General features: G+C 41.6%; 1 protein-coding gene across 6 annotated transcripts in view; it reads right to left on the bottom strand.

Moving 5' to 3' along the window:
- The window catches only part of FBXW11 (F-box and WD repeat domain containing 11), a 74,679-nt gene that overhangs the window by 46,399 nt on the left and 15,923 nt on the right, over positions 1 to 12,357 (bottom strand). For 3 of the 6 annotated variants that reach the window (XM_063348809.1, XM_063348810.1, XM_063348807.1), the window contains one exon: positions 11,088 to 11,189. The exons of 2 other annotated variants lie outside the window; for them this stretch is intronic. In XM_063348809.1, the coding sequence (XP_063204879.1) occupies positions 11,088 to 11,138 (51 nt within the window). In that variant the 5' untranslated portion in view covers positions 11,139 to 11,189. Of the gene's footprint in view, positions 1 to 11,087; positions 11,190 to 11,551; positions 11,709 to 12,357 lie in introns of those variants that run through there. One more of the 6 variants, XM_063348811.1, reaches the window with a different exon arrangement.

Genomic DNA, 12,357 nt, shown 5'->3' with positions numbered 1-12,357 from the left:
GTCTTTCTTCATCTCTACTTCCTTTCTCTACATCTCTTCTTGCCACCAGAACTACATCAAAATTTCTTCTCATTCTTTAGTTTTCACTCTTCCGCAAGGATCAGCAAAAATTTAACCAGATTTTGAAGACTTCCATACGAACATTTTTTGTAAAAGTTACAAAAAGGTGATTCAAAAAACACTGAGAAATCCAAAATAATAAAATTGCAGTATCCCTCAACTATTTTGTCTTTTGCAAAACAGATGATATCTGCACACGAAATACAGAAAAATAATCCACCACAACAAAATATTCAATAAAACTAAAGCCTAAAACCAGTCGGCTACTTCAAGAGACTCCCATGCTGTTGTAAGTCCATTTTTCTCCTCCAAAGATGTAGGGCAACATATTCCAGATTTGGCAACTCGTGAAACCATATCAATCCATCGCAACTATTCAGGAAATCCTAATCACTCATTAATTGTCCGAAACACAATCTTTTGTTTATACACAATTTCAATTTTGTGTTTTTCCAATTGCCGATATCCAAGCAACCAAAAACCTGGCGAAAAAAAAAAAAACCTTAACTCAAAAAAGGCTGCAGACTAACTTCAGCTGAAGAAAGAACCCTTCAGGAATACACAATGTGGAAAAAATACCCAAATGATTTTTTTTTCAAATACGCACTCGGCCTTGCCTGGGGTTAGCCAGACACTCTGCATTCGAGCACTGGTTTTATCTAGGTATTAAAAGGAATGTGCAATTGCATAATTTAGATTTCACATGGTTTATATAATGGATGTCTAAAAGCTCCTGACCTGTAAGGCCAGCACCACTTCTCCCCCTGTGACTTCAAGATACAGTTGATTAATAGAAGTACATCGTTATAATACTCTCCAGAAAAGGATTTGAGAGCGGGAGGAACAGTTGCTCAATGTCTCGGGTTCCTCTTTGTGGAAGATTATTTTTAATCTGTACCGCGTCAGTGCCTGGCTTTACGTTACAGCACACCATCTCGTAGTGGCGTAAACGAAAGGTGGCACGGGGCAGCGGATGGCAAAGGCAGGGGACAGCTGAGACCAACGTATCATGCAACGAAGCCTTGAAACCCAAGCTGCGACCACCGCGGCGCGCCAGCGACCAGCTCCTCGCTTCCTGAAGGCAGCTGGCTTTGATGTCACTTCAACAGGAAAACCGCTGTACGGTTCTTCTCCCTCTGAACATCTATCCGCTGAAGGACCACTTTGAAGTTAGCAGGGCTCAAAAAGAATTTAATAGATACTGCAGGACAACATAAAAGCCTCTACAGTAGAGCGATGACAATCACTTAGCAGCAGGCATCCTACCTTTTTACTATTCAGGTACTGAATTCAAAGGCATTTAGCCTAATTCTTATCATTTTTCCCCAACAACACGTACTTACACATAAGCTTAAGACTTTCAGACTACATTTGCTCTAACAACCCGACCTCAAGTGTACAGAACTGTACATGCATCCCTGCAACATGATGGTAAATATTTTTTCAGTATTATATGCCTTGAATAAATTCTCTGGTTCGAGGATCTTCAAAAGCAGACACTCTGATTTTCAAAGTTCAAGTGTGCATTCAAATTCTGCAACCGTATATACAACTTTAAAGACATCTTCACTTGATCCTTGTTTAAGTGATTTTTTCAAGTAGGGCTTTTATTTATTAGCTGCCGAGTCACCCAGAGAGAGAGAACTTTAAAGTCGTTTCATTCATTAGTAATTTTTTAAAAAATTTAATTTAGATTTTTTTTGTATTTTCTATCGAATTTAAATTCTAATGGGCCTAATCCATTTAGTACAACGACGTTCGGCATTTATCAGTTATAATGTGCAAGGAAAACCAGCTGAAGTGTCCACAGACATGCCAAAAGATGTTTGCTTTCATACACTTTATAGTAAATATTTAGCAGTTTACTTATTAAAAAAAAATATAAAAAGGTGGAATGGATGCAAAAAACCCCAGGTCAGAAGTGTAGTTTGGATCATCCCTAAAGCCTGGCTAAATAATTGCATCAAAAATTGTGTGTGAACTTGAGGAATGCCAAAATCATGTTAAGAATTAAAAAGCAAAGAGTTCAGCTTCAACAGCTGAGAGTTTCTAAAACCACCGGTGCAATGTCCCTGAACGGAATTCAATACTCTCAAAGTAAGTGAGAAGGTTGGGATGAAGCCGATTTATTTTTATATTATTTCTCTGGGGCAACAAAGGCAACTCAAACTTCTGAAGGATCTGTAAAATCCACTTGCCCAAAGCACTGGGAGACCAGGCTGTGCCTTTCGGTAGCGGGGCTTTGCAAACACGACTATTTTGGCACAGAAATATTATGCAAAGAAGTAAAAGGTTTTGGTTGTAATTCCTTCTCTGCCGTACCACTTCTTCCATACCTGACAGATGGGCACTGGCAAGATACGCTCAGTCCTGCTGGTGGGTTTGTAGACAGCTGTCCTCTCTTCACTCCGACGCCTCCTTTGATTTATTTGGATTCTGCCACCACTTCAAGGGATGACAAAAACCAAACCACTAATGTGAAGACTCTCACGTGCCACAGCCTTGAAGACCTACAGAACAACTCATCAGCAAACCTAGGAACGGCCTGACTGCTAAGCGCCCCAGGAACTTTTCACGCTGAAAGAATACATGTCCTTATGACGATTATTCTTAGAGTGGAACCATTAATATCAGCAAAATCATTACTAACACTGGTACCAAGATTGCTGCTTAACTCCCCACAAGCGAGGGATGCGATCCTCCTACTGGTGATGTTTCTAATGAGAAGTCTGACAGTGCTGTGCGAGGACGCCGCAGAAATGTAATTTCAACCTTAGTGGGAAATATTTGATTATATTTTTCTGTTTGGTTGAAAATTCTTCCCTGGGAAATGGACCAAACACCTGCAAGGAAGAGGACCAGATCAAAAATACCTGGGATAGACTGCCTTGCATTTCCTGCTCCTCTCCTGAGACAGACTGCATTCCCTCCCAGCGCAGCCGTGGCACTACTAGAAGGCAGGCAGAGAGCAAGGCATGTTACCTAGCAAATTTCTTGGCACCGTAACAGGATCCGACAGCAAAAAAAATCCTCTTTTCCAAAGGCGACTGAGAAAGCACACACACGAAGGTATGGCCAACAACATCTCTCCACTCAAAGATGTAGTTTTCTGCAGATGCATGGCAAGAGGTATCAGGGATAACAGCTCCTGCCCACTATGCATGAAATATATTAAGCTTAGTGTGACTGTGTTTGCTTTTCTGAGGAAAATAAATTTATGTTTGAAATAACGCTCATCTGTTGCGGGTCTAAGCAACAAGTCCGGATTTACCAAGGCAAGGTCTAGTATCTTGCGTTGATACATGAATCCATCAGGAAGAAATGTACTTGCCTCCTTAGGGACACATCCCTCCTGGTCTGAGAGATGATAGATTGTGATCTCTAAATGGTACAAGAGAGGAACACTAGCACAAGGCAGGCGAGCAAGTCACCCAAAGGAATATGGACCGGATCTGCAAGCTCGTGTTACGTTTTCTACATTCGGAAGTCCCTTCTGCAGCAGACAGCGGCTTAGTGACATATCTCAAGAGGGAGTCATATCACCACTTCCTCCTAATCTCTGTCATAAAGACTATTGATTAAGTAAATTACTAACTTTTGAATACCGGCAACTTCTGAAGAAAAGACAAAGGTGAGAGAACTGCCCACCAACTAACAGCCAGAGGTGGAAAGCTGTTCAGAAAGAGAACCAGGCTCCTGAAAAAAAATCACTCTTCTGCTCAAGCAAGTTTGGGGATGAAGTGTACAATCCTGAGTGCTCTCTAAAATCAACAAAGTCCATAAAAAGCACTCCTTATGTATTAAGTTGCCTACACCAGCCAAACCCTTTACCCACAAGAAAGACAGGTTAGAGGCTGGCAGCCCTCAAACAGCCCCTGCGGAGAGGCCACTGCAGATGACCCCAACCTGCAAAGCCCTTTCCTGCGAAGCCGGACCCCTGCAGCAGAAGCCAGAGTCAGCTACAAGTGACTGATGCGCGGCGCGTCTGGGGAAAACCGGGAAGGAAAACTTACAGATATTTACTCCATTTGCTAGCCTTCTGACATCAGGGAACACGCTTCTGCTCCTCAGCTAAGGAAACCAGAGAAGAGCTCTGGTTTGTAGCTCAATACTAGCTCACTGGCTGAAGTTTAAAGTCGTCTAGTAAGTAAACACCCTCTTCTACTCAAAAATAAACAGTATGAATTGACCCAATAAAGAGAAGGGCTCTCCTCTTGACCCTAAGAAAAAACAGGCTTAGTTAATAATTAAAGTCATAAAACTGAAAGCACTCGGCTACACAAAGGATGACTGAAAAAAAGCTTATCATAACACTTTCCTTCAGACAATAAATCATGCCTAGAAAAACAACAATCCCTGCGTTTTACCTTTACTTATCCTACCGGTGCCTAGACCTAACGACGAGCCACGGCCACACCACCGGGAAGCCCCACCAGAAGCTGCTGTCACCGTAAGAGAGTGCAGCCAGAGACGTACCTGGCTCTTGGGGAGCGCCAGTTCCGGGCACTCCACTACAAGAAACACACCGGGATACTGGAATGTGGTCTGGCAGAGACCACCAGGATGGCCGGGCACTGGAGCACAAGGAGCCGGAGGGGGGAGAGGGGGGGAGGGAAGGGGGTAAAATGCAACGTGACCCTTTGCAAAGCACTTGCAATACATGCAACTAACACCCAACTGAGCTGTCACATCAGTCCTCAGGGTCTGCAACACATAGTAAGAACTAGAAAAAATAAAAAGAAAAAACTTATTATGAGAAACTGCTGAAAACAAAATGCACACGGCTATTAATTTTGAGAGGAGGCTCCAGCTTCAGCCAGAAGAAACAATACTGGGAAGCTGCTGAGGAACAGAGGGAGAAGTGGACCTTCTTCCACCGGATCCATAGACCGGGAAATCCAGGCCATCTCATGGCACAAAATGGCAAGAGCCCTACTGCATGGGCATCTTTAATTGCTTCTACAAGACTTACCCTTAGTTTTAAAGCTTTCTGCCTCAGAAAGAAGTCTGTTTAAAATAGAGGGACAAGCACGAATATTTCAGATATTGGAGAGAACATTTTGTTCCTTTAAAGAAAAGGAATCAAATATGCTCTTCTTTCTAATGGACCTGTTGGCCTGTTTCCAAAAAGAAATTGTTAACGGTCCCTCTGTTTTGAGGCAAAAAAACCAGAAAACATGTCAAAGAAGTATTTGTAAATTACTTCAAACCTAACAGAAAAAGCAAAGCAGTTGCCTGGCTATGACAACTCATTTCAACAGCTGCACAGAAGAATAACATTTTCAAAAGGATGCGGACTACACAGCGACAGGCTTTTCATCATTTTCCGATCTGTGATTTCATGCACCATAGGAAAAGGTTTTAGCAGAGTGCATCTACTACGCTCACTGTCTTTTAAGAAGACCGCATCATGTCTGTGTCCGAATTTGTACTGTGAAAAAAGGACGATGAACTTTTCATGTCAATAAATCCGAATTCTCAGCTTTCAAACACAATTTTTTCCAACTATAGTTTCTGTTGTACTTCCTTCTGGTATCTAAATAGAAATATCAACCAACCAAAGCTCAAAATTAGTCAAGAATAACAAACAGAAGCTTAAGCAAGTGAATGCTAAATCGTATCTTATCAATAAATAGAAAGATAAACTTCCTCCTTTGCGCCTCAGCTCAGCTGTGATAGCACCGAGATTCCTTAGTGCTAACAAATAACTTCCTCCGCAGGGAACGTTATTGTAAGGAATAAATATTACAACCCTAATGCTCCAGAACTCCACTTGCCACTGGCAAATAGTCAGTTCTTCTGGTTCTTCTGAACAGTAATAAATTATGAATTGGCCAATTCAGAAGGCTTTTTAGGACCGCACTTTTGTGAAGACAGCTTCCAGTTATGGAGAGTAAATCAATACACTCCTGTCTTAATCTATAAGCAGGAATGACACCGGCAAGAACTAAGTCAATGTCACCTTCCTACTGCTTGTCCATCACCAGGACACGTGGTGTAAGAATGAAAATGCAGATCAAGGAAAATCTCTGGAGCTGGACATCCCATTGTGCAGAAGTCAAGGATAAAGGACAGGTAAAGTGAAGCACACTATCGCCTACGGAGCACTGGGTGAGTGGGCTGGGAGCAGTCAGGGTAGCTCCGAGCCTGAGAAAGCCGCTACGTGAATTGTAAGACCTGACCTCTGGAGGAACAAGCCGACTTCTCACACTGGAAGCGAGAATTTCATTGTTCCTGTAGCAAATCAGTGCTCTGGTAAAGCTTCCAAGCTACACATCCCACACGTGAACATAAAAGGAAGAGCGGGACTTTACATACAATTAAGCTGAAAATGTTATGGACAATAAACGGAAAGGTGCAGAAAAAAGCCCCAACAAATTGGTGGGGTCTAAATAAGCAAGAAGATACGATACAAGAATAGAGATACGATGGTCTCTAAAAAAAGTCAAGGAAAAGCGTAAGTGAACACACGGAAGAAAGAGTCAGTTGAGCAGTACTTGGTCAGTAGGTTAATTTCATTACATCTCTCTAATAATTTATACCAAAGCATTATTTCACCACATGCTACATTATGCAATAATTCAAAGCGACGTCTGGGTGCTTATCTTCTGCTGTTTAATGATTAGTCTTTAATTCACACTGGAGATGTTTACTCACAGGACTGAGAACCCTGGACGTTTCTCTTTGCGTGACAGCACTGCTAGAGCTATTTCCCAAATCAGCGTGACAAAATATTTTCAAAACCACCGCGACGCTTCACGAGGATGAAGCTACGGAAGGTGATGTACCCATAGGGCTGCGTTACACAACTGGTAATGGAACCAGTTTGTCTGAAGACCTAAATAAGAGACCAGTATGCTTTTAATCTTGCAGTCAAATCCATATCAGAGAGAGGATGAAAACACTAGCTATTTGAATCCAAGTGTGTGCATAATGGTAAGCTCCTTGGTACAAAAACATTATTAAAGATAATTAAGTAGTTAAAAATGAGGCCTCAGAATCTACAGGAGTTTCAAGTATTATGAACTGGCTTTCAACCTATGTTTTTCAATACAACACTAACAAGTGATAGTAAGTGTCAAGGACTTTATTTCCAAATAACATTAATTATGCTGAAAATCAGAATAGATGAGAGTAAACTTTCAAGTATCACAAATGGAAATATTTTTTAATAAACAATCTCTTTCTTTTCTCCACTCACTAACAGCTCACGGACTGCAGAAAGTAAGTATTTCTGCAGTAAACTACAGGAGCTATGAAGGTATTTTACGGCTTGAGAAAAAGCACAGAATACAAAAGCCAGACTAATTGTGGAGAATTGGAACACTACCTCAAATTCGCTGGCATCAGTGGCTTAAATGTTACAGCTCGATTTCAGAAGAGCCTGATTAGGTTTTATGATTGCTAACAACACGGTGGAAAGGCAAGAGTAAATCTGATCTCTGCTTTCTTCTTTTAGACTGATGGTAGATTATTCTTGAAGCCTAAACGTTTGAAAAAGCCCTAAGACTGAACAAGAGCCTCCTGAAGAAATTCTACAAGGCTCCAGATTTCCCCCACCCCGCCTTTCTGGTCCATTCACTAATTACTCTAGACATAGAATACACACCGATACAGCTCCCAGATAACTTCTGTGAATCACTGAAGGCCTTCTACATTTCCCTTCTTAAACTTCCTATTAATCATCATGACGCTAATTGAATGTGTGCTACAGAACAAAGATCTCCTGGTACATATGCCCGACCTGTTTTTACATGTGGGCTTATAGCTCAGGAAACAATGAAGGGCAAGTCATGGTACCAAAAATACAAAACGGGGAAAAGCAGCTGGTGCCACTTTCACTTCCACATTCCCCTTCGGGCATCACTGAGTCACACGCCTGAAAGGAGAAGCTTTTTTTTTTTTTTTTTTTTTTTTTTTAAAAGTATCTCCCACAGATGCTTCTAAAAGATTCAAAACCTCTTACTCCTGGTTGCACTTCTACAAAAAATCAGGTTTTTTTTTTTTTTTTTTTAAAAAAAATCACCTTTATTTTGGAACAAAATCTAAATCAACAAAGCTCTTTCTACACCTTACCAAGCAGTCTGCCCCACGAGTGCCTGCTCAGGACAGTTACCCCTCTTATTCTCTACACCACCCACCAGGAGGGTGCAGCCAGCAGAAAAGCAACATGCGGAGGGGCCAAACACCCTGGTGAAATCCCTCACAGGCTGGAGACACAAAATTTGTTCTCTCCAAACCCTGACCTCCCCAAAGCTTCAAAGCAATCCCACCAGCCTGAAGAACGCGGTTGTCCTTGCAAGTGCTTTACTATTACTAAAATTTGTTAACCCTATTAGCCGTAACTACCATACAGTTAAAAATGTTCTGGGATTGTTAAATTGCTACAGCTACATGGAGCAAAAAGCCTACACAAATTAATGGGTAGTACTTCAAACGTGGTTTTTATGAAAGCTGACAGATCTGTAACAATTGCGGAAAACAATACAGGTTTGAGAAATTTTTCAGTGACACATTCTGACATAACAGCTGCATTAGCTATGGGTTTTAATTATATATGACACTTCATCTGTGTGATAACAGGTTTCCAGAACTCTGCTGTATAAAGCAGTACGTTCACGAACAAACTGTTTTGTATTTTATCCTGCAATCAGTATTACCAACAGAAGTTTGTAACACAATGTATTCTGCATCAATTAACCTACGGCTCAGCCTGGTCTGAGTGCTCACTGTTTCAGTTTACTGTTAACTACTAAGTACCTAATGACAGATACCGTAACAGAAAGAAAAAAAGCGTTCACAAGAAACAGGTTTACTATTGTTTCAATTGAATATGTAGATTTTGCTGTTTGTAATATTGTTTTAATAAGAAGTTCAGTTGGGGAAAAAAAAAACCCAAACAACATTTCATTTGCCATGATGTACTAACTGATGAGAAATTTCCAAAGAGCTGATTTATAAGAAATTTGGGGCAGTCGTAAAGTTCTCAGATTCGTCATTAAGGAGTCCTTGCAATTCCCAAACCAGGTATGTCAGAGCTGCTCGCCTTGCCTGCAGCAGGGAACCTGAGCTTCTTAAGGAAACTCCTAGCCCGATGAGTCTTTTCGGAATTCCCTGCGTGGGGGTCCAGCAGCCAGCCCTCCCCAAGGCCTGTAGCCCATGAAGCCAAGACCTACACCTACCATTTAAAAGACAATTATTAACTGCACAACTGCTCCTTTTGCTGAAATAGTTCTCAAACTGTTAAATACAGTTAGGCATAAGTCACAAATTCAAAAGCCTGGCAGAGAGAAGGTAAAAAAATTAAGCAAGAAAGTGTAGGATTGCAACCAGGGCTGCACCAAAGAACAGCCTCGTGCCAGCAAAGCAGCAGTTGTTTCCAGCTCCCTGCTCACGTCCCTCGCCAGGGTTCATTAACGAGCCTTGAAACGATTCCCGGCCCATCCCACCACGCTCCACCCAAACTACCCTCAACACCACCATCCATCTTAAAAACAACTACGATCGCTTGATGAAAAATTCTAACATGCTCTTTGGCCACTGACAAGTTAGGTCCAAGGAGAAAAACAGTCAGAATTCTCACTGAAAAAAAGTTTTGTTTTACTTTTCCAGTGAGGGGGTGAACGCTGAGGATCAGGCAAAGAGAGCAGGAAGATCTTACATTAAAACTAGCTTGTAAATATTCCCAAGACAGACAGCAAACCTCTGTGACTTTGCCTTGCCATGACTATAAGCATCTACTGCAACCATTGTTTAGCCAAGAGGTAGTGGCAATTTCTGGAAAATTGGATTGTCCATCTATATTTCTGTCTTGGTCACGGGGGTTCCCCCCCCCCAGCCCTTTGAATAGTGTTGCAAAATCGGAAACAGAAAGCATTCAAACAGAAACACATGTTTGTATTTTAACAGAAATTTTGAAGACATTTTTAATTCTGAAACTCAAATTTGCTGGAACTCAAGCGGCCACATTCTGCAGGCAAGAGAAGTTTTGAAACAGGCGGTTACTCTCTTAAGGCAAGACATTGGCGTTATCCAGTGTCTGAACTCCAATGGACTGACTGCAAACAAATCTCCATTCGTGTTTTCATTCACAAAAGCAATTTCTTTTAAGTATTCATTTCGTACACATGAAAGACTGAACCACTGAATAACGCTATTATGTTATAAAAGATACTACTATTAAATAATAGTTATGTTCTGCTAAAAAGGTTACATTCAGAAACACTGTAGGAAGTGCCGCACAGTTACTACCCATGTTCTGCATTTTCTTTCCAAGGTAAATATCCCGGCAGTTCAAAATTGTTAACTGGTATCAAAATCTCCCTTTTTATCCTTTTCAATCCCACCCAAACCAGCGAAGAAAGAGCAGCAGTTCCCCCATCTATAAATTACGCAGGCTCAGCTTCAACAGCTTTACTAGAAGAAAAACAGAGAACTCGAGATTCAGTGGTCTTCTATGCAGAGTAAGCCCCCCATCCCTTGTTCTTCACTTTTTAAAAGTTAAGAAACTGAGTTGACAGAGTAACCCAACGAGCTCCAGGACTCCATGCTAACTATTCTGCATTCAAACATGCGCAACGACTGTAAGGTAAGGCTATAACCAGGTTCCCGCTTAGTAGAAAATAAAAAGCTTATCCTCTCTGAATTAAATCACACAAATATTACAGGCCAGTCAGTTCATTGCAATTTAAAAGAAATGGCAAAGCTCGTTATTTTTGTTTTAAATTAAATGAGAAAGCAAAACGTAGCAGGCAACATGCACAACTAGGCTACTTATATCACAACTTCAGTAAACAGGCAATAAAACACAAAAGCTCGCCACCCCCCCCACCCCCCGCAAGAGCCTACTGTACAGAAAGCCCTCTTAAGATTCACTCCTAGAATGCAGTTAAGTAGAAGATTTCAGAAAAGGATGCACAAAAAACATTTAGCAGACTTAACAGTTTGATTAAACAAGAGTCCTGAGAGTTTAAACAAATGTTCAACAGCATACGCATAACATTTACAACAAGAAAGAAGAAAGGCACCTGGAGACATCTGACACTGGGCATGCTCTGCAGGCATCTCAGTGCGCACATGCTCTCTACCAGGTTGGAGCAGCCTAGCCACAAAGACCTTGGCACAGAACACTGCAGGGTGACAAAAAGGAAGGAAGAGAAGAAGCAGTTAGATGCCACAACAAATCACTCAAGGCAGGCAACTCATTAGTATGTTAACGTGGGTACTTATCTATGTTATTTCTACATTAATCACAAGGTTAGAGGCCAAGGGTAAAATAACGACTGAAGATCCTTTTCAGAAAATAAGCCATCCCTCTGCCCTACCAAGGAGAACGAGCTGATTTTCCTCATTTGCAACCTCCTAGTGCCCAGCTCAACATCGTGACGTCCTACCCGTTGTTTTGGAGTTGTTAGAGTTGGGGTCCATCAGTTGAGCATCCCTGGGAGACGCCTCCCCCAGCAAACCCGCCCGGCCAAAACTGCCTTTTTACCTTTGCAGCCGCCCGCCAGGAACAGAAGGGCAGGAGCTCGTCATCAGGGTGGCCAAGTCTTTGGAACACAACCCGGAGGAGCTTGGGTAATTAAGGTTTGGCAGCCCGCACTGTCTCAACTTTCTCAACCAATTTGGGCGTGTTTATTCTGACAGCAAAGCCGACAGCAACGTCTGAGGTTACCTGGGACCCTGACACAACCAAAAAAATTAAGTATTTTTAAAGGGGGCCAACACCTAGCTACGTTCAAGTTGCAAGACCAAGTTCTGCATAGTCGAGATGCACAGCACCCTGATTAAATGGGTTATTGGGAAAAAAAAATAAGTTGTATTCTCAGTTGAGGGTATCCTAAAGCCAAATTATACCTTAATTACATTTATTACTCGCTACACCACCCAAACCAGAAAGAACCAAGCTTAACTACCAGACTCCACGTTGCTGACACCAGGAGTTAGGAAAAGGTTGGAAATCCTTTTTGTTTCTTTTCTGAAGCTGAAGAAATTTGATGCAGACAGACTCCCCAAACCTTTTATAGCTCAATGATGTTATTTCACAGTTCCTTTTAAGGACAGAACAGTACATGCACTACATAACCATCAGATAAAGTTAGGGAAAAGGATTCAATTAAGCACTATCGGCGCACAAACCCAGCTCTAAAATTTGGCACAGACTTAGCTTTCAATATTTTTCACCCAGGCTTCCAATTTAGTTATAAGAAACACCAAAGCTTTAAAAGAAAAATCCCACAGAGATGAAAGCTGTAAGTGGAATAACGGGAGGTGCAGAGTCGGGGACAGCGGTTTGTG

This window comes from Chroicocephalus ridibundus, chromosome 11, assembly GCF_963924245.1.
Source record: "Chroicocephalus ridibundus chromosome 11, bChrRid1.1, whole genome shotgun sequence".
NCBI classification, from domain to species: domain Eukaryota; kingdom Metazoa; phylum Chordata; class Aves; order Charadriiformes; family Laridae; genus Chroicocephalus; species Chroicocephalus ridibundus.
The sequence above is the reverse complement of the archived record's forward strand: the minus strand, read 5'-3'. Positions and strand labels throughout refer to the sequence as shown.